Source organism: Apteryx mantelli, chromosome Z, assembly GCF_036417845.1.
Source record: "Apteryx mantelli isolate bAptMan1 chromosome Z, bAptMan1.hap1, whole genome shotgun sequence".
Taxonomy (NCBI): domain Eukaryota; kingdom Metazoa; phylum Chordata; class Aves; order Apterygiformes; family Apterygidae; genus Apteryx; species Apteryx mantelli.
The window spans coordinates 35288387-35310865 of NC_090020.1; the positions used below are offsets into that span (position 1 = coordinate 35288387).

At 36.1% G+C, this 22479-nt stretch overlaps 1 protein-coding gene across 1 annotated transcript in view; it reads right to left on the minus strand.

Moving 5' to 3' along the window:
• Positions 1-22479, minus strand: part of MFSD14B (major facilitator superfamily domain containing 14B) — a 32261-nt gene that overhangs the window by 6226 nt on the left and 3556 nt on the right. Inside the window, exons 2-10 of the mRNA XM_067315221.1 lie at positions 15755-15850; positions 12106-12168; positions 9553-9680; positions 8589-8703; positions 6485-6703; positions 5496-5609; positions 4835-4906; positions 2642-2754; positions 1625-1722 (exon numbers count right to left, since the gene is read on the minus strand). Of these exons, the coding sequence (XP_067171322.1) occupies positions 1625-1722; positions 2642-2754; positions 4835-4906; positions 5496-5609; positions 6485-6703; positions 8589-8703; positions 9553-9680; positions 12106-12168; positions 15755-15850 (1018 nt within the window). The remainder of the gene's footprint in view (positions 1-1624; positions 1723-2641; positions 2755-4834; positions 4907-5495; positions 5610-6484; positions 6704-8588; positions 8704-9552; positions 9681-12105; positions 12169-15754; positions 15851-22479) is intronic.

Below are 22479 nucleotides of genomic sequence, written 5' to 3' on the forward strand. Positions count from 1 at the left end.
TATCAGCCATTTGAGTTTTGAAACTTTGCAACTAAATCAGAGATTAAGTATTCCAAGCATGGGCAAGTCTAATTCTCTCTATAAAAATTCTTCCACCCTCATCCAATGCCAACAATGAATAAGACAGAGGTTAAATATGGTACTTGCCTAGCTGATTTTCAAGTGAAAGTTGTCTAACACATCCTATATTAGTCTAATGTTACTGGCAAAATATGGCCAAACTATAAATTGGCCTCCCTTCTGCAGTCTAAACCAGGATATATCCAAGTATCAGACAACTTATTTGGGATGGAAAAGCAGTAAATTCACAATACTAGCTTAGCTGCAGTTTCAGATTAAAATATTAGAAAAGCTTGATTAATCAAAGTTCTGTGGGTATATTTTTGCTTCAAGCTCATTAAGTGATTATGATGGCAACATAACTACAATAATTTGATGATCTTAGACTAAGATGCTACAGGACATTATTTTTGATATTAGTAGTTCAAGTAGCCCCTTCCTTCTTGTGCCAGTAACTTGTAAGAAAGATGGACAATTTCCTTTTTGGCCTGTTTGCCATCCAAGATTTTTTCATTACAGTTTGACCTACAAGCTTAAAACGCTGCCTGCCACTAGGTGGCAAAACTTCACTCTAGAAACTACTGTACACTTAAGCTAATGACTTCTGTAAACTTGCTCTTTAATTAAACTATTCATTTCATGACATGAGTAGACAATTGGTCTTTTAGATGTCTATTAGAAACAAAAGAGTTTTCAGCAGGGGAGAAGATTAAAAACATGCAAAATATTGTCTTTGGCACCTTCAAACTCAAATGAAATGCAGTTCTAGGAGAGAGATTACTGTTGTTTCTCCCATATTAACCTCAATTATCTACCTTCTCATTGTACAACATTAAAGCAAGATTGATATTTATGACATATGAACAGGACTAAAATACAACATTGTAAATTCAGCTATTAGATGCCAAAATTAAGACTTAGTACTTTGATGACTCTTTCCCACACTCCATTTTAAAACAAAATGGTATTTTTGATATGTTTATTCTCCTTCAAAGACAATTACATGCCATTTCTTCTTGAAATTTTCCTATTTGCTCAGACCAACTATTTACTTAAATTTCAAAGTTTCAAGGAATAGAAAAGGAAGTCGTATAGCAAGTAGAGCCATCTTTCCCCACACAGAAGAGAGCATTTTCTTGTGAATATATGGCTTATTTTAAATCTAGTAAGCTATGTTTTTAGTTTGCATTAAAAGATGGTACTGTTACATTAATACTGGTTCTCTCCTTATAGAGAGTATTACTTTTAGTAAAAAAAAAGAGGAAGGAAAAAGCATGAAAGTTACCACATTTTCTTGTCACTTTTGTGGTCAATATTTTTAGAGGAAGCTAGAAGAGCAACTGGTCTGATAGAAGCTATATATTTTGCAATGCAAATCTGACAGATATGTACACCTCCTTCTTTCCTACATATATTGGTAGACTTCACAGCTAGTACCACAGAAACTTCTTACTCATCAGCCTATTTGAGAAGTATGACTAGGTAAATATTCTGCTTTCTAGTCAGAAGAATCATCCAGAAAAGCTTGCTTTGATGCTCAAACACAAGTTCATTTAATACTCACCCTGTTGATCCGACTCTGCATTTCGTGAAACCAGAGCACTGATTGCTGGGAATGTAATGCTTGACATAGCTGCTACAGCTCCTGCTGCCCACATCATCCTGTTTTAAATACATAATTTGAATTAGAAAACAATGCCTGTAATTCCTTCACCTGCCTTCCCCCACCTCAAAAAGGCCATAAGGCCACCCTCATTTAGGGCTTAACCCTCTTTCAAAAGTACTATTAATAAAATAACTAAAGGGTAGCAATTATCTAGTCAGGGCCTTCCTCTGCTTCCTTTTCTCCAATTTACTCTTGTTAAAAGCTTGATGAAATAAAAACCTTTTGATTCTACACTAGCTATTAAAGTAGGGAAAAGGGAGAGTGAGTGAAATGCCGTACTGGCTTGCCCTCTACAAAGACTATACCAGAGGAACAGTTTCAGAGGGTCTCCTGGTGAAGCAGTTCTAATTTGTAAAGCGCATGAGGAAGCACTCTGATGAAGAATACACATTCATCACTGAGTTGTAAGACAAACTTTTTTTTTTTTTTTTAAGGGAAAAGCTGTTCCAGCTTCCTGTTTTAGTTCACTCTACTTCCAATTAAAGCAGCTTGAATAGCTTCCAAGACCAAAAACAGTTATAGTAGGAGAATGACATGGTAGAAATGAAATTGAAGGTTTTTGATTGACATGATGAACCTAATGGAATTACTGGAGAGAACATACTACTTATTAGTTTGTGAATTTAAAAAGTTTAAAAATGCTTTAGTAATGAAGACAAAACAAATCAGTGTACTAAAATGGTGCAAAGATTCCTTTTTCAAAAGAGCTGCTACTCTACAACTTACACTATATACTCAGAAAGTTCCATCATTCTTAAGTTTGCAAAATCCAGACCAAACTTCCGCAGTGTAACACAGATCAGAATGTTTTATGCACACAAGACAAATACTCATGATGACAAAAATAAAATGGTAGGATTTCTTGGAAAAAATCAGTTTCATAACAGGTGTGCACGTGTGAAAATGCACACTTACCAAGACTGAGATCCAAAACCATACCAAGCCAACTGAAGGATCTGAAAGCCAAGGCCAAGCAGAACTGTGTTTTTGTTCCCTATTGACCTCATCAAGATACTGAGAAACACAGTCTGCAAGAGAAATTGATTCATCCATAAGTTACTTTAAAAATACATTGTTAAAGTAATTTCTCCTTCTACACAAAATAATTCAGAAGACCTTCCAACTGCTGAAGAAACCCACACTATTCAGGCTACTACTTTCCCATATTAAAACTAAAATATGTATGCAGTCATATCAGCATCTGATGTACAGATATTGTTAACTATTAAAGGGTTTCTGCTGCTGCTTAAGGACTCTAGAGTGTATGTATTGCCTTCTCTGTGCACATTACAGTAGAAACAGATGCCAGGATATAGACAGGATATAGACTGCTTCCATCCCTACAATTTATTTTCTCACAGAACAGAAAGTTCCACAATAAAAGCTGGTCTTAAGACAGTGCAGATTGAATTTAGGAGCATCTACAAACAGTAGAGGAAAAAAGTTACCTTAGAAATTTTTTCTCAGGGTGGGGGACAATGTGAATTACCACCCATATTTACAATTAAAACCAATGAGCAAGTCCTGCTGCTTCCATTACTTCACAACTCACATCAAAATTTGGCCAAGTCCCTTTCCTATGCAACTTTTATTATATATTCTACTTACTCTTCGCATCAGTCATTTGACCTTTTTATCTGCACATGGAAACAAATCCTGAAGACCAATTTTTCATCTGTTAGTAGGGACATTACTACTGAAGGGGAAGGAAGCCCCAATTCAGGTACAACAGCAATAGCCCCATGGCAAGAGGCAGACCGTTCCCAATAAGGCAAAGTCCAGATAGCCTCATGGACTTAACAGCACACACATTTTTCTTTAACATAAGAACCTTATGAAAAGCCAGGGAAAGAAAATGAGAATGACTGCAGAGCAAAGCACACTTCCTCTCTCATGTTCGTCTTACTGATTTTAGTTTTCTTGTGTTCCCATGCTTAGTTTTAGTCTCAGCTAATTTGAAAGCTAAATAACAAAAATAAAATAATTCTATCTACGTGTGAATCAATCTTTTCTGGGTATATCCAACCTGCCAACTTGCAAATCAGTATTTATGAAGCAAGATTTATTTCAATAATTTGCACTCTTTAGAGTTCAAAAAAAATCAATGCATAGTTTCTGCATTTTAATATTAAAAATCATGAAGCAGAATGTCAAGCATTGTAGAGATGTTTAGTAAAAAACATTAAGATTGCTCTGAGTAAAGTACAACTGGAAAATGTAAGTGCACATAAAAGCAACAGAAGAAAGAGACCAAGGGTTAAGAGTGGCTTGTATTGATAATCAAGGATACAGCCAACAACAATAAAACTGGTGAACACTGAGGAACGTTTACTTCAAAACAGTAAGACCTCCATTCTGCTTATAGGAGGATGGCAACAAGGTTACAACACACTGCATGTGCCATTCCTCTTCCCCTTATCACAACAGGAAGACAAACTGGAGCCATAAAGATACCTAAACAAGGAAATAGACACAGTGGGCAGCAAGATTTAGGAGGATGAAATAAGAGACAAAAGATCACACCATAATGACTGTCTGACTCCTAAAAGGAGTAAAAGACCTGTCCAAAAACCAGCTCACTGTTGCCAATTAAGAGGAATGAAAACAACGTACCAACACCTCAAAAGTCCTGCAATCTCCATGCTGAGCCTAAGTAGCCTTGGCCAGACCACTTGGACACAGACATCTTGTTTATATGAGAGTGATAGCATAAGCTAGTGAAATCTATGAACATTGGTGCAAGTGAACAAAATCACCTTCCCCTTCCAGAAGGCCTTTCGCACTGAATATTGTTAAACTAATCTCCTACACCAGTTTAATCATCTGAAGTTAGAGTTTTTGGTAAATTTACTGATCCAGGTTTGGTGAGTTTTGGTTACATTTTCTAATGCCTAAGCACCAGTACTCCTGAGGAAAAATCTATCCAAAGGGAGAGGGATTTACTCAGAGAATCTGTATGAATATAATCTTTAGTGAACACAAGATCTATAGGTGTTTCAAAGCAGGTAAAAAGTTCATAGACAAGTTTAACACTCAGAAGTGCCTCAGCATCCAGTTTTGAACTGTTTAATAAAAAGCTAAAAAATAAAGAAAAAAAATAAAGCTTACCTGAGCTATTATAGACAGAATTCCTACCACAGCTATAAATGCTGCAATGCTAGCAGATCCAAACCCTATAACCTGAAGAGAAACAGGAAACGCATAAATAAATGCTAAACAGTCTAGGAGAAGCACTAGCAAAAATATTTCTCCTTAAAAGAAAGTATTGATCCCTGCTTGTGATCTGAATTATTCTCAAACATATGAATACTTACATTAACTTTACTGCTTGCCAAGAAATCCACAGAAGAAAAACATTGTCGTTGTTCCCCTCTCCCCTCCCCCCCCCCCAAAAAAAAGAAAAAGACACACAAAGCCATCTATTTGGAAATTAAAGTTCCCCACCTTCCCACGGACACAGCAGTAGCTCTTCAACAGGCAAGATGCCAGCTTGAGACAAGATGCCAACTTGAGACATATAAACTACTACGCTGAATGGGAACAAAGGTCTGCTTAACTCATTAACACATACTTAAGCTAGGGCAGGTTTTATGCTTCCCTAGTCAAGTTTCCAGCTTCATTCAGTTCTTGACTAGTGAAGGACCTTGCCTTAGCTTTTAAAACTGTATTTTGCCACAATGCAGTTTTCTAAGAGTCTTCAACAAGAAACGGGTCTCAGGGAACCCCTATTTAAACAGAATTATCAAGATAAGAAGTGACCAACACTTACCTGTCGCAAATATAGAAAAAAGCTAGAATATTGGCCAGCCTCAGGCAGATAGGAGAGAAACACTGTAATATAGATCAGGAGAACTGTAGAATCTTTTCTAACCTTCTTTAGAGACTGAAAGACAAAAGAGCAAAACAAATGTTAAAACATGAATATGAAGTCTAACGAAAGCATAAAGAAGTTGGATTCAATTTCTTTTTATCCACTTTTACTCACACATACTAGTCAAATACTGAGAAAATAAAATTGTACAAGGAAATAGGTAAGCTAAACATTAAGTTAAAACAGCAATTTGTTCCATACAGTTCCTGATATCTGAAAGTTCTGCTAAATTTCCCATTTAATTTTTGAAGCCATAGTTTGGTGACAAATTTCAAGTATTTGCTGTAAGCAACATTATATACTGCAATATTTAGGGAAATACATAGCATCTAACTTATGTCCCTAATAGTCTGTTCTGAATGATGCTAGCAAACATTATAACCTCATTGTTATTCTGTATAAAAGTATTTTTCCAGTTTGAGCAAAAAATAAATTGTAGAAAACAAGTTTAACTGCAGTCTTTCAAGCATGTCACTCATCTCTCAACATTCACAACAATTTCCAGCAGGGTGATCTGACTAAGAACAATTCATTCTCCTCTTCAGATACCAGTGTGTAAAACAAACACAAATAAACCTCTCTATGAAAGCAGAAAGCATAACATTCATATAGAAAGTCTTGTAGTATCAGTTGTTGGGGCTGCAGCAGCATAAGAATTCAGCATTTCTCTTATCTTAACAGAGAGAAAGTAGGTTAGAAGAGTAAAGCATTTCCCTTTGGATTTCACATCAAAACTTGTTTCCAGTATAAAGAACATTTAATCCAAAGTACTTTATTATTATTTAGCTGGACCTTTTTGTACAAGAGCAGAGATTATGGTGTATTAAAGCTACCAATTAAACATTTACAAAAACAATTATTTAAATATCTATGGAAATACGTCTTACTGCAAAAGGGTCTGCTTGTTCCCAAGATATAGAAGCTCCCCACGAAGCAGGCCTCATTTTTTCAGGTAGAGATTCTGGTACTGCTAGCAGGATGAAACAGATGTCCACAACAGCCACCACTGCGGCCACTAGCACAACAAGATTATCTCCATAGCTGGCAGACAGGTATGCACCAATGGCAGGACTAGTTACCAAACTCGCAGCAAAGGTGGCAGATACCTATGCATAAGAATAGTTTACAAAGTTGTCAAATTGGTTACTCTGTCATTGCATGGTAATGCAACTTGCTAATGAAAACACCAGAAGTCCAGCATTCAAATTCAAACTGATTTCATTCAAAAGTCATATATGGCTGGAAATATGGGTCCAAAGAAGAAGGTTCTCCACCCTCCTATACACAAGAAAGATAGCATTTATGGTCAAAGACTGAAAACTGAGTCTGGCCAAATCAAAGGAAAACAGCTCTTAAAAACTGTTTAGTCCAAATGAAAGTTTTCCCAATTATGAACGTGACAAGATTTGATGGAAAAAAGTTGTCAGCATATTTAAATGCTTGCCTAGATGAACTTAAGCCTCAGAACTCTGCGATGAACAGAGTAATAGATAATGCCTTTGTAAGCATTTTGAATTATAAATACACATAGCTACAACTGTACTGGACAGCACAGCAAATTAGGAGATCCGTAACTATGACAAGAAGTTCAGTAACAACCATACTGCTTCATATTACGTTGTAAGGACACGCAGCTACTAATAAATCACTTACATTCACATACAGAGGAACATGCTGGAAAGTCTAAGGTGCTGTTTAATTTCACTACAGAAATCATCAGAAAGGGTTAGAAAAAGCTGGATTTTTTTAAGCTATTACCACTTTTCTCCACACCAAAATAAAAATTCTGTGCATGACTATTCTGTAGAATAAGTAACAACTCAAGCTAGCAGCTTAGTTTTACACCTACCTAGAAGAATCTTAAGAAAAAGGTGGTATAACAGATGAACCACTTAGAAAAAGACACAGACCTCATTGAAACAGTTGCACTTTAGGATCTATTGCTTTATAGATTTTTAGGGGAAAAAGGGGGGGGGGGGCAAAAAACCCTAGAGAACCCCACACTGTTTCATTGTTTAAAGGCAGGTGAATGGATCCTCCAACTACACTTATGGCCCTTTACAGGCAGGAGAAATAAAATGGAAGTTTCAAAACTTGTAATCCTGTTTTGTGCTCTTCTACAACACCACACACAAGCTTGATGCAAGAGAACTAAGTCCTTTATTTTCTTAACTGTTAAATTAACATCTGAGAATCATTCATTCTTAAGGTTTTCCACTATTTTTAGATTACCCCTTAACAGCTCAAAGGACAACAGAACACAGTACAGTCAGTCAAGAATCAAGTCCATGAAAAATTGTATAATGAAAAAAATGCACAGAAGATGCAGGGATAAATAAAATTGAAAGATTAAAGGCACCTACCAATGGGCCTCTGGCTGCACAAAACCTAAACCAATATAGCTACTTACAAAAGTAAGCTAAGCAGGAATTATATTTTTTTGGAAAAGCCGGTTTGTACAAACTAAACTATTTTCCTCTCCCCTTGCAAAGAAAGAAAGGTCATGAATAAGGTAATAGAAAGACTACATTATGTGGTTTTTCCCCCCTTCCTCCCTATATATGGCTATAGAAAAGCCATTCTATATAGTTCTATTCTATAATAAGAAGTCATGTATAAGCAAAAGTGCAAATCAAGGTGGGGGAGAGAAATGGCCAAACCAGCATCAAATAACTTGTATTGCTGTCAAAACCACTGCTTATTCTGACTGCAAAGCCTGAAACAACATGTTTTGCTAAATATGCCCTAGATGCAGGCAGAGTAGTCAAACGCTGATTCTGTTTTGCTATGAGCACAAAGCAGTCTATGCAGCAATAGAAAAATCTGAATTAGACATCCCAAATTCTAACACAATGCCTTGATCCATGGTTCATTCCTTTCTCTGTCAGCCTCGTTACATGTATTGGGAAACAATCTGTGTATTAAAACACAAGTTCAATACAAAGGTCACAATTTGACCTTTTTTTCAAATTTAAGTTTAGCATATCTTACCAGTCCATAGGCTGTAATTCTTTCATGTTCTTGTGTTACATCAGCTACATAGGCAAATATTACAGAAAAGGTAACAGAAAAGATTCCAGATACTGAAATCATAGCGAAGTACCACCTAATGATTTAAAAGCAACAATTAGAAAATTTAAGCTGAGAAAGACCTCTAGTTCTCTTACTAACCAAGCAAGTTTCTATCCTGTGAAAACAGTTTATCTTAGAGCTCTATAGGAGACGAATAAAGTCCAGTATTGTGTAGTCTAGCTTAAATACCGGAAATCATCGCTTTAATTTTTGATCCTCTAGTGTTCACTTTACATCAATGTAAAAGGAGAAGTGGCCTCTTAAGAAGGACATGATAACTATACATTTTCACACTGTCAAAGCTGAAGGAAGTTGAAGTTGAGAGGAATCATCTCAGAACTCTGTTCAGAAGCTATTCTAGGGCCATTTATCAGCCAGTTAAAGAATAAACTATCATATATTAATGCTTCAGAAGCTGAACTCTGAATGCACTCAGTGTACACAAAGTTCTTGTGTTATCTTCTTAAGTTTCACAACCAAAGTAAATGAAACTGAAACCAAGTCAACTCCAGTCAGTTAAGATTTCAAAGTTTCATAATCAAAATGTTAAATGTGGTCAAATATATACTAAGATTCATTCATCTTTTAAGAATACACTCATTACAGCATCTTATGAGGCCTCAGAGAAAGTCACAGTTGAGCTTATAGCTACAAATTAGGCAGTGCTATCAAACCATTTCAATTACTGCCTTCCATAAAAAAATACTTAAGACCAATGCTGTTAACAGTCCTTGAACAAAAAGCTCCGGAATAACGTAATCACACATCCTAAAAGTGTTTTCTCTTGCCTTATTGTCCCTCTCCCGCTTGCCCAAACTACTACTCCTGTAATTGAATTTCCTGCTATACCGACAAGTTCCCTACTGCAGTCTGTACTACTTACCATGAATTTATTCTCATTAATGGAATTGGGACACAAGTGAAGAAAACTGTGAGAAGAAGAAAAGGTTTTCTTCCCCATGCATCTGATAGAGCACCTATTAGTGGAGCACTGAGAAAGGACAAAAAACCCTGTGACAGAAGAAAAAAAAATTAATGTCTTCATTTACATTTCCAAGCTTCACTTCAGCTGCAACATAAGAAATTGAATACAAGAAAACTTACAAAAAATTAATGTAAACTGCACAGCTTCTTCCACAGTCTACTTTTCTCTGTGATTTAGATTTTTGTTTTAAATTTATTAATCCTGAATGGATTTAAAGAGGCAGAGGGGAGATAAATTTTTCAACCTCAATTTGATTCAATACAAAAGTATCACAGATGGCAAAAGCTTCTTTAAAATATCCAAAACCAACAGCCAAGTTGCACAAAGGACAACTTCTTAGCCTTAAAGTAAGGCTTCTCAGTGCTGGGTCCCAAACCAAACTTCCCTCTAACTTAGAGAAGATTGTCCTAAGACAGGGCTTCAGATGACTTAACTGTTCTCTGAAACAAATAAAAGAACTATGAAAACGGAATAATGTTTACTGCTTTACACTGTACTTTTATCACATACAGGACATTTGTACATTGCAACAGCTATGAAGACCACTTGAGCTCAGAACTTGAGACAGCAATACACCATACTACTGACATTCTGGTGGCAAAGCACAGACCTACAGGTAGAGTGGCCATGGATAAAATGTGTGAGAATCAAACACTAGATTTTAAGCTATGAAACATTATCTAGGTATCTCTAACTAGAAATCAAACAGTAAGTCCAGCGGAACATACAACATACTTGCAAGTAGCACATTCTCTCCATTGCATTAACCATGAGATTACTACATTTAGTTAACAAAACATTTCATAAAGCCCTAGAATCTAGGGCTTATTTCTGTTCTGTACTACAGTGAAGAATTAAAACAAGGCCTTTCACAGATCTGAGCTCGGGAAAACCTCCAGAAGAGACATGCCTACCTCCTAATTAGTACAGTGTTCTCACAACAATCCAGATCTGCCATAAAATCAAACATTAGTAAAAACATGGTTCTGCAAGTACCTAAGGTACCTACATACGCTGAAGTCTACTCCAGCTAATTTTAGCTAACCTCTGGTGTTTAAATGTAATCACCTTCCAGTCTAACATCAGCATACAGGCTACTGTACTAAAGCAGCATTATGCCAAATCCCAATAGCTAGTATTTCCAAAGATTTCAGGAAAGTAAATTGAGAGCAAAAGCTGTAAAGCCAGACCACCAGATCCTAACAAAGTTAGATGCCTTACTCAGTTGAAATTAATATTTTTGCTCCTCGTAGCCAAAATTCACTAGAATAGACTAACATATTTTGCTAATTGGTACCCAAAATAGTCTTAATGTTTCATTAACAACATTTTGCAGAATATTACATTGGACACAAAAGGCCAAGCTCACTCTGATCTATCCCTCCCCCATTTATTACACCTGTTAGAGCAATACATACACTTACAGCATGAGTTTAATGCACTTGTCTTCTACAGATATACTCTGTAGAAAATATAAGGGGAACTCTCCACTCATTGCTTTTAAATGTTACTCACAATAGTCACGCTGCACTGCGAATGAATAGAGTTGAGAGAAAGCAACAGGAGAAACATAAGCTTTGTTTTGCTAAGAGAAAAATGCAAAGCTAACTTCCTCTTCCGGTTTGAGGCATCCCTAGATGCCTGCTGCATGGGGTTTCTGAAACACTGCCAGTCCACTACAAAAGATAGCAAGCTAGCAATTCCTCACTAAAGTTGTCATCTAATAGCTAAAGCTGTTGCAATCTGTTACAGAATAGAGTTAAATAATTTCTTGGCTGCTGTAAATCAATACTCAGTGATAGGTTACATTAAGTGGTTTGAAGTCTCTGTGTAAGATGGTTAGCAAAGATGACACTTCCTGAAGTTTTACCAGAGAAAATTTTCCCAAGCATTTTTTTTTCCAGGCAACAATCTAGTATGGCCCCTGTCTAAACACCCAATATATCACAAGTAAGCCATAAGTTATCGTAAGCACCTTGGCCACCTCAAAATGTTCAAAAGCTCATAAAAGACTAGAAAAAACCTGCTGAAATATAAATAGCTTTTATGCCACATCTTGGACAAAATTATAGCAGTTTAAGTGCTCCATTTCTCATCTCAAAGGCTTCAACATGGCTGTATTAATCTGCTTTTGAAATATATCATCTAACATGAAAAAGCAAACACTACTGCCATTCTTAGAGGGATCTTACAATATTTAACTGCTACCTATTCAAATCAGAGGTATTTAAACTTCTAAGAAATATTTCACTTGTTTCACAATGCTACCATTTAACAGTAAATCTTGAATTGAGCCCAAGAACACGCAACCATGACAACAAGAGAAATGGTTTGAGAACTTATTACATTCTCAATGTCCAGAATATTCTTATGGATAATAAAGGAAAGACTAATTACAATACAGGAACAATTATAAAGAATATTTAGCTCAGTGTTTCTAAGCAATCTTACCTTAACACCTTGAATAAGACCATTCATTAAAAATGTATGATGAGAAAATGTTTCATGTAAGACCTAAAGAAAAAAAATTATTTGAATCAGGAGAGACAGGAGGGAATAAATAAATAAATAAATAAATTCAAGGTTTAGATTTGATTTGTAAAACAGGATAGCTCAACTGCTACTTGTTAAAAAGATATCTTACCCCATGATTATATTAGTTTATATTTTTTATGTATTTTTCTTCACAAAATATTGGCAAGCTTTAATATCGATTTACCAGTATAAATGCTTCTGTGGGCACACATGGGAAATGAATGGATATTTTCATTTAGGACATTTTGCTCAGAAAGGGGATTAATGTAAGGAAAAAGTGTCCATATCATACAAATCAGACCTTTTGCAGTAGATAATTCCTTCATATGGTTGATTTGACCACTGTTACTAAGGAGAAGTGAAAATGAGGTTCAAGTAACTGTTAGTCTGTCAAATAAAAAACAAAACCAGAAGATTCCCCCACACACTCAGAAAAACCACATGCTATATTCACGATTGCCTAAAAAGGGACTGTACAAACCATTTCTGAATTGTATGCATCCACAGGCTCCACCTCTTCCTGTCCCCCTCCACATTACATATTAGTCTCCACTTAAGAAAATTATCACAACCTTAAATTGGACTTAGGGATGGGGAGGAGGAAGAAAGAAAAGTACGACAGCCAACTTACTGTTATGAGCATGAACTGCAGATTTTCAATGATCACACAGTTAGAAACAGTTTTAAGGAACAATTAAACATTTATGAATACTAGCAACAGTTCTGAGTGGTCAATACATTTAAGTACCACCATGAATTCATTTAAGGGGCTTTAACAGTAACAAGATTGCCCTTGAATTAAGGCTAATCTGTAATAAAGAGATTGTCCATAAAGGTAGAAGAGAGTTAAAAGGCCTTGCAGGTGGCAATATATCAATTTTAAAAAAAGAGACATTGATATAACCAAAGTGTGTATACACACACTTTTCAGAGATCAATGCTAGGTAAGTAATGCCTACATAAACTAGCATCTATTCAAGCTCTTAAAGGATGACTTCAGACTGGCTTGCTGCTTTTATTTATGAATAGAAGTGGCAAAATCTACAAAAATTATGTATGTGTATATTGAGAAATTCACTAGCTTGAAGAAAACACTCCAGTGTCACTGAAAGACATCAGCATCATTTTTTCAGGAATGGGCAAGTTTGTCAAATCATAGGTTTAAAAAAATACCTCTCAGATAATTCTGCTTATATACACTCCTTTTCCTACTGATATTTTCATCTGTTTAGATATTTAAAACAATTCTGCATCTGTTTGACCATTGATCTTCTCATACGAGTGGAAGAAGATAAAAGAGTCAAGTTAGAGATCAAAACAGGCACTCTAGAAAGCAGGTAACGTCTTGCAAGTCTTAGCAAAAACAGGAAGCTTAAGTCTAACTATCTTTCTGTATAGCATTTTCCAGTATTTTTGCTAGGAAGCAATCAGCACTGATAGAGGTTCTAGCTTGTGTCTATAAATTAAAAGAAAATTACTTTCAAAAGATAAAAAAATTCAACAAACTGATAGATGGAATTGCCTTAGAGTAAGGCATTTGATATTAGATATTTACCTATTTACAAAAATATATTATATTGAAGTCATTAAGTGATTAAAACCACTTATGGTAATTCACTAATATTCACTTACAAGCCCATAAATAAGAGTAATGGGCATCAACTTTGGGCATTCTGTGAGCAGTATCTCCTTTGTGTATGTTTTATAAACATTTTAAATCTTTTCTTATCCAAGTACAGTATGACATACAAGCACTACAGTTTCTTTGACAAACAGATGCCAAAAGAAGCTGAAAAGAAATCTAGAAAACTCACTTTAAATAATCTCAGCTACCATGACCTGCATACAATTTATTTGGGTAATAGACAACAAAACATTTTAATCTGAGTGTTGAGCATGACCTGGAGCATCAGAACACAACCACCAAAATGTGAGTCATGAGGAGTTTTGATCAGCACGTTTCTGCCCTTTTCTCGCTACTAGACAAAACTGAACAGAAACGGGCAACTGGCAGCTCAAAGGCTCACAAGAAGGCTCTCCATGACCTCTAGTGCTGCTGGCTGATCAGCACGCCAGGCTAAGTTATCATGAGCATGTAATGAAGGAGAGCGGTGCAAATATCAAACCAGATCTGAAATAGTTTAAAACAAACACCATGTGTTCTGAAGAGCTGATTAAAAATAAAGAGAAGCCACAAGCATACAGAAGTCATCTACACCTGTGTTAGGTTACACCATTATATTTAAGTTAGTGCTTTACATTAACTTTTCAATCAAATGCAACAGCCTCATAAGTATTCAAGACTGTGTAGAAGAAATACAACATTCAAAATACAGAAAGACATTCAAGACTACCACTTTTATTTCTGCAAGTATAAAATCCAAATACTTAAGTCAAAATAATAATTTTCCTTTAAGTTAGAAGCAGTTCATAACATTCCCATTAAATACAGTGCACTGAGAAATATTAATTTCAATTACAGTTTGAGCTGCATGAGACTGACAGTATGAATTTATATGGAATGTTTTTAATTGGGTACAACACTAAAGAAGATACTCACCTAACGTAAAATATAGTTTTACTACAGAGTTTTTGAAGACTAAGGAGGAATTACTGTCAGAACATCATCCCTCTAAATTAGAGGTGCCAAGCTGGCACAAATTGAAGTTGAGCACTCTGGTTTAAAAATAAATAAAATAATGAACACCCAGCAAGCTTCCTCATACTTTCATTCTGGCAAGACAGGACAGGACAGGACAGCAATCCAGTGAGACATCTACTTTACAGAAATCTGTTAACCATTTATACACACTGTATTATTATTAGTTAAAATGATCACCAAGTATCTTTAGGAAGGTTACACAAACACCTTTTAAGAGCAATGTAGCTCATTTTACCTGGAGATTGGGGAAGGAAAATAGGAAATACCATGGTCTCCTGTCCCCAAAACCACGCCAGTCATGTATTCAAAGTATTCTCAGATATCATCTGGTGAAAAACTGGGCTAACAGACTTTTGATAACTAAACTTCGGCACATCTGATTTCGACAAATAAGACCCATGTGTTCAGATGAAAGGCTTTATATCCTATTACCAAATGCTCAAATTATCTATTCATCTGGAACATACTTGTAAAATCCATTTCTTACATGAAAGCCTTTATTTCACTGCAAGTTATATGCTGACACAACAACCAGCCCACACTAGAGTACAAACTTAATTATGGGAAGTGTATATTATTCAATGGTTAAGATTAGCAGATGAATTGGACTATGAAATTTTAAAAAAAAGATCTACAGAGAACCCTACAGAGTAACCTTAGTTACTCTAAAAGGTAAATAAAAGTTACTTAAAATATAGTAATGTATTTTGGACTATCTTTTAGTCTTCCAGCAGTCCAGATCTCAGCCTTAGAATGATACCATTCTACAGTGGTGAATGTTAAAAAAGACCACCCCTGAATTTCAGAATTCAGCAGAAAGTGTAAAACAAATAAAAAGTATTATTTCTAGTAAGTAACAAATTAACCTTTGTCATTACTTTAAGACAGACCAGTGATACTTACTGTTAGCATTGGAGTTGTCAACAGTCCCCAGGCAAAGAATTCTAGAAATATGACCACCACCGCATGGTATACGCTTGGCCGACCAAAACCTTGTTGCTAAAAAAGAAAAACATTTGCAGTGGCTGTACATATCCAGTTCATTACATGTGCAAAGATATCTCACAAACTTATTTTGAAACCATAATCAGCTTTCAAGATGACCTACTGCCAAACCCTTGGGAACAATAATAAGCCAAACAAGGGTGGAGAAGAAATATTACAAAATGACTGAAGATCTCCAAGGAACTTCAGAAAGATTGTTCCCTCAATCTCTTGCTGACTGAAGAGAACTATTTTCCCATTCCTGACATTGCCCTACACTACTGTCCCCTCCAGTCTGTATTTAGGTTCCCTTCTTCTTGAGCAATTCCCAACCTTCCGCAGTAGTGCTACAAGCTTTGTAATTCTCCTTGCTACCTCCATAACTTTCAAAGCAGTGGCAATGAAACAGACCAGTTTTATGAAGACTATGTCACTATTACAAGAAGACTATGACAACCTGCATAATCAGAAGAGCAGCACAGATTTTGTATTTGAAACTGTCAGAGAAAACTGACAGCTTATGCACCCCGTAAAGCTTTCTGTTGACCAATTATTTCTGTGCGGACTACAGATCCAGAGCTATTCTGCTAGTCAATATATAGCTCCCAGGAAGAATTAGCACAGAAATGCTCATGCTGCTGTGAACACAGCTGCGCAACACCCAAGGACTGGATCCCAGTTGAGAGATCTGGGAGCACTTTCTTTAGATGAACCACACAAAACCCTTGGGTAAAACAGAAGAACGGTTGCTTTCTTTCATTTCTGCATCTACCCCTAACCATAGTAACCGTTTTACTAAGTTTTCAAATTCTAAACTTATTTTTCCCCCTTTACATTAATATTTGCCATGTAGAAGGTTGATTTTTCAGGGTTTCTAGCCAATCCAAAGCCATTCCACTCCCAAGAGATCAGTAATTCTTAGAAAGGAATAGTAGAGTGTTCTCATCTAGCACTCCCATAGAAATCTCAAGTTTACCCAATAGATGCAAGGATGCTTCTCTTGCAAATTGCACAATCTAACAATGCTGGATGCAGTTCAAGAGACATCATCTAGTGACACATATCAGCCAGATTATGTCATTTGGGCAGCTGGAGAGCAAGGAGAACATGAACCTCAGGATATTCCACTAAACCTGAAAAAGTCAGAGAGTCTGCTACAAAGGCAGAGCACAATCACGCACTTACCATTTTTCCTGTCCAGTACCTTTTGTCTCAATTAGGAGGAATGACAGGATTAGAAAGCACTTTTTAAACAAAATTCATTTAAGTCTGATGCCTATATTAAAGATTTTTTTAAAGAAATCCCTATGCCAAGACAGCCTAAGTGCCTGCTTCTCTAATAATTTTAAACTTACCAGATTTCAAAGTCTGTAGTAGCAAATTAAAGCTAACACAGATGATACTTTTCCAACTAATAAGAATTTTTTATAGCGTAGCTTGTTTAGAAGCTACAATTTTAAGGAAAATAGTTCTCTCCAGGAAAACAATATGATAATATCCTAGGTCAAAGATTATCTGAGACACTGATAACTTTCAAGCATTATTAACATTTCTTCTATGTGTTACCATGCAGTTTTTAATCTTGAAATAGCCAAGTTTCCAAAGATTACATCTAAGATTTTATTTATATAAGAAGCCTACAAGTACTTTTGGATAATCAAACAGGGTAATAATTTTAAGAGCATATTTTTTGACAAGATGTCTGTCAGTAAGGATACTATTTAAGACAGATTACGTTTCAGTCTGAAGACCCCTTCCCACCATGCTCGCCTCAGAAAAAGGCAAACTTCACAGTAGAGAGCAGTAAAGGACTCCCCAGCCTTCCCCTGCCTCTATTCTACTTCCCCCATTCTACTCCCCCCCACCTCTACATTACTAAGTGTGATGCTGGACCATAAACAATGGTGTTTTGCATTCAGCAAACACTTCCAATGCCACTAAATATTATGTTTTGTTGTTGTTGTTTTTTAAGCACTAGAATTACAGTATAACAAAACCAGAAGTTTTTATTACATGGGGACTTCATCTGAGACTTAGATGGTTGACCAGAAAGATGTACACCCATATTCAAAAACATTTGCCTGATCTTCAGCAGTCATGTAAAACCTTTTGTGAAAGAAATGACATCATCTTGTACTGATCCTAAATGAATATTCCTTGGAGGTGAAAAGAAATTTTTGGCAGTGTCATCTTTTGGCAGTGACATGCAGCTTTAGATAGTTGTACTGAATTATAAAAAACCCACAAATATCTCTATACCCTTTTGGAATCAAGGGGTAACCTGGAAAAGAATTCATGAAAGGAATATGTGCCTGTCAAAATGAAGTCATGCATTCCAAATCAGACATACAAATAGTTTGATTTGAGACATACCATTATCAGTGATCTGCATAGACTGTAATTGATGATTTTCAGTTTTCTTTATAGAGCCCTAGCCATCTAGACTACCTGAAGAACACTCGTGCAAGTGAATATCAGGTAACTACAATCATGAAAACAGGAAAACTTGCTGATTTTATCTAACAGACTGATGTAGATACTTACCTCTGGATGTCTACCTTTCCTGTAGGCCCTAAAAACTCTCATCACAAGTTTTTAGTTCTTTTTTTTTTTTTTTTTAATCGGTGCCTTGATATTTTAAAGGAAAAAAATTACAGTTGAACAGGCACACAACCAAAACCCTTAACTAAAACAGATGAAAATCTCTCTACCGGGTTCAAAAACAAAGCTTCAGAAGGAGTTTCCCAGAAGTGCTTCTCTTGACACAGCCTTTTAAGAAGAATCTACCCCAAAAGAAGTGGGTGGGGTCAGTTTCCATACTGCAAAAATATTTTGCAACAGAAGACAACTGTATGCAAATTGTATAAAGACAGAACTTGAGACCTACACATGCAAAGTGGGTAACAATTTGAAGCACAAAGAGCTTTAGGATTCTTGAACTAGAAAATATGGGGATGAAATATAACTTTTTAAACAAAGAAATATAAGTAGAAGTAGCAGGGATCTGAACAATTTAGAAATTGCTTTCCTTTCCTCCTTCCACCCACCCTTAGTTTTTAAAACTTTGCTGGGGCCACCCCATTTCTAACATGCTAATGCTTTAAAATTTGTTACAGGATTACTTTCCATCCATGCAGATTTTCATACAACTGCCTGGAGTGTGGGCTGACAAATTATGTATGAATATTATGATCACTTTCAAATGCAGCTGTTGGTCAAACTATTACACTTGCATAATCAGTAACAAGCAAAACATTACACAATCTCAAATGCTTAACAATAAAAGTTTAAGCCATCACTATGAAACAAGTGCCAGGTGTCACACAAGTTCTAACAAAATATCTATCATTTCTCCAATTTTACAATGTTTCAACTCCTTCTAAGCTTCTTCCCCCTCCCCAATTCTAAAGAGTTGGATAGAAACCCGCAAGTTAATTTGAAGACAACAGTAAAAACTACTGGGATGTAAAAAATTTTTTTAAATTAGAACACAGCTGTTGAACATGAACAAACCCATGAGAAGATATCGAGATTATAAATCCAGATGGTGAGGAATTGCTCACAGACAAGGGAAAAGAAATTGCTATTGTGCAGCAGTAAGAATATCTTCTCTTAGTCATTCTAAAGGAAAACAAGTACAGCTCACCCTAAAATATTCCACATCAAGATACGTTTTTATAGCTAGCTTTACTCTAAATCTTCAGAGCAAAGCTTGAATTTATAATATTTGTATATTCATATAAGTTTTAAGTCAACTATTTACCTATTAAATCAAACTTGTACTTTAGTTACACTCATTGCTCAAATTGGCTGCAGAAGCACTCTAACACCAAATTTCAAACATTTAACTACTGTTTTGCATCTGTAAGTACTGTGCTTATTCCAGAACAAAACCACTTCTCACTTTTTGAATGCTAAAGCCCTCCAAAGTTCCTTTTCAAACTTTTCAAATTTGTATGAGGATGAGGGCTAGGCAGATTAAGAAGACTTGCTTTAACTGGATGAATACACCATCCTTTTTCCCCCCTCCATGAGGGCAGTCAAACAGTGGAGCAAGTCACCCAGGGAGGTTGTGCAGGCTCCATCTTTGGAGGTTTTTAAGCTCCAGAAGGATAAAGCCCTGAGCAACCCGATGTGGTCTCAGAGCTGACCCTGATGTGAGCCAGAGGGTGGACAAGAGACCTCCTGAGGAACTTTCCAGGCTGAAATACCCTGTTATTTCTCAGGAGGATAACAATCAATTTCAAGCTGAACTTCTGAACTAACAATCACAGAAACTTTCCTTCTCCCCCCCCCCCCCCACCAAATTCTTTCCCACCAAGTAGTAAGATATCTCAGTGTGGAAGAGATTTTGCAAAGAGTATTCAGTCTTTCCACAGCACTGTAAACCAACACTTAAATGCATTACTATGAAGAGTGTTGTTACTTTGTTTAAAAAGAGTCTGTAGAAACATTCTCCCCCTACAAAAATTAACTGCTACATGTAAAATTTAGCACGGCCACCTGCACTGTACTCTTATGTCGACTGTTGCATTTTCAAGAAACCAAACAACTGAACTAACAGAATCAGTACAATTTTTTTCAGAAGCATACTTTCCTGTGTGAAACATTTTGACCTTGAAGGTGATACCAAATTATCAAGCATGTCCCATTTTCACATACATCTTCACTATTACTTCCTCAGTCTCCCTCGTCTCTCTCCCTCTCCCCCAGCCCAAGAACTTCAATGGTTTCAAGACCAATGATACAAAGCAAACAGTTTCTGGTACACTTCACTGCATCACTGGTTCTTTTTTTTTTATTCTAGCACAAACATTATGGTACCACTGTATTTTAGTTTCTATTACATTTGTAGTTACAGACGCTCTTTTCTCTGCACGTATTACCCAGCTAGCTCTCTAGGTAGATTACCTGTTTATCCTGCTCTCCCCCTCTTCCTAGATTCTAGTGTCTAACTTTCAAACGGGACTATTTAGAAGCCACCTTAATTATACCCTGGTCCCTACAAAAGTCTCTTGATCTTTTCTGCATTTGCTAGAAATGGCAAAAATTCACTCAAGTGCAAATAGCACCCTGTAGACCTAAGTCGCCTTTGTCACATGAAGCAATCACCAAGTGACAGCGTGCACAGAGTCTAAGACACTCACCTTGTGCACAGTGTGAAAATACACTCAAAACAAGTGAAAGTACTTTCTAATCACAGTGCAGCTTTTAACATTTTAGAAATGCCATATGAGCTGAAATATAAATCACAACTAATTCAGTTTATACATTGTTCAAACTTGTGTTTTCATCACCAAAAGAAATACAATAGAAACATCTGAGCAAAGATGTAATTGCAATTTATTAAACTGAGAGCGACATGAAGAGGATGAAGAGGAATCAATAGCCATTGCCTTCCGATACTAAAATATGGGGAATTAAGCAAAACTTTGAGACATCAGGTTTAAAAAAGTGAGGTGGCATTTCACACAGTTTACTCTCAAAGCATAAAATGTCTTGCCACATCCTTTTGGGGGACACTGGGAAAGCATTTGCGTTTAAATGTACACTAGACAAGCTTAGGTAACAGAAAACCTCTGAGGACTGGTAAACATTAAAACACTATATCTAGTTCAGTCTTTGAGTCAAGAGCCATTGGGGGTAGGAAGAGTATCCAAGAGAACCATCACCATGTGCATGCCACATTGTAAAAGCTCTGCTTTAGATGCTACCATATTTTCAAAATAAAATACTTCTAGAAGTAATACACAAACATCATTCCACACTATACAAAACTGCAAGCTGATTTATCCAGTGTTGAACTTTAAACAGCTTTCCTCCCAAAATATAGACACACCTAAGGCATGGAGAATTCTCTCTCAAAAGCATAGGTTCTGGTTCAAAAGCATAGCATATTTAGATACCTCACATGCCTCTCCATGGGATAGCTAATTACTCACTGGGCAATGACTTTAAGTTTGGAACTTCAGTACTAGAGAATCAAGTCTCAGTTACAGAGTCAAGTTTTTACTGTTGTAGTCTAGCATACTTCTCTCCCAACTCAAAGCGTTCCAGATTGTCAGAGCCTAGAGGATTAGCAACAGAACACTCAGAACAGCAAAAGTGACCTCTCAATATGAATAGAAACAATAATGATTTGTATTTAAGACACCAGCTAATTACTCCCTGCATTGGTTCAGAGTCCAGAAGCAGTGTTATTTTAATTTAATATGGTGTGAAAATTCAGAGTGGCATTAACAACCTTGAGAAAACAGAACAGTTTCTCTCTGATTATTCAAATTTAACAATCTACAGAAGATTTAACATGAAAAATAACTCTTTTGTAGGACAAAAATGTGCTCCACAAGGAAGTAGATAACCAAACTGCCAAACTGATTCGCCTATTTACTACTAGCAAGTCTCTCTAAATCCTACATGTAAGAAATTTAAGGAGCCAGCTCACTGGACTGAAAGGCATATCAGTAAAGTCTCCTAACCCTTAAATAGTGCTTCATCAATCCCATGATGCCTTTTTTTTTTTATATATGAAATATTAGAAAAACTCTAGCACTAAGAATAAAAATCTGCAATTCTTTGAGTAGGCACTAAATGCATAAAGCTCTGTAAAGCAGAGTTTAATGAATAATGACTAGTAAAATTTC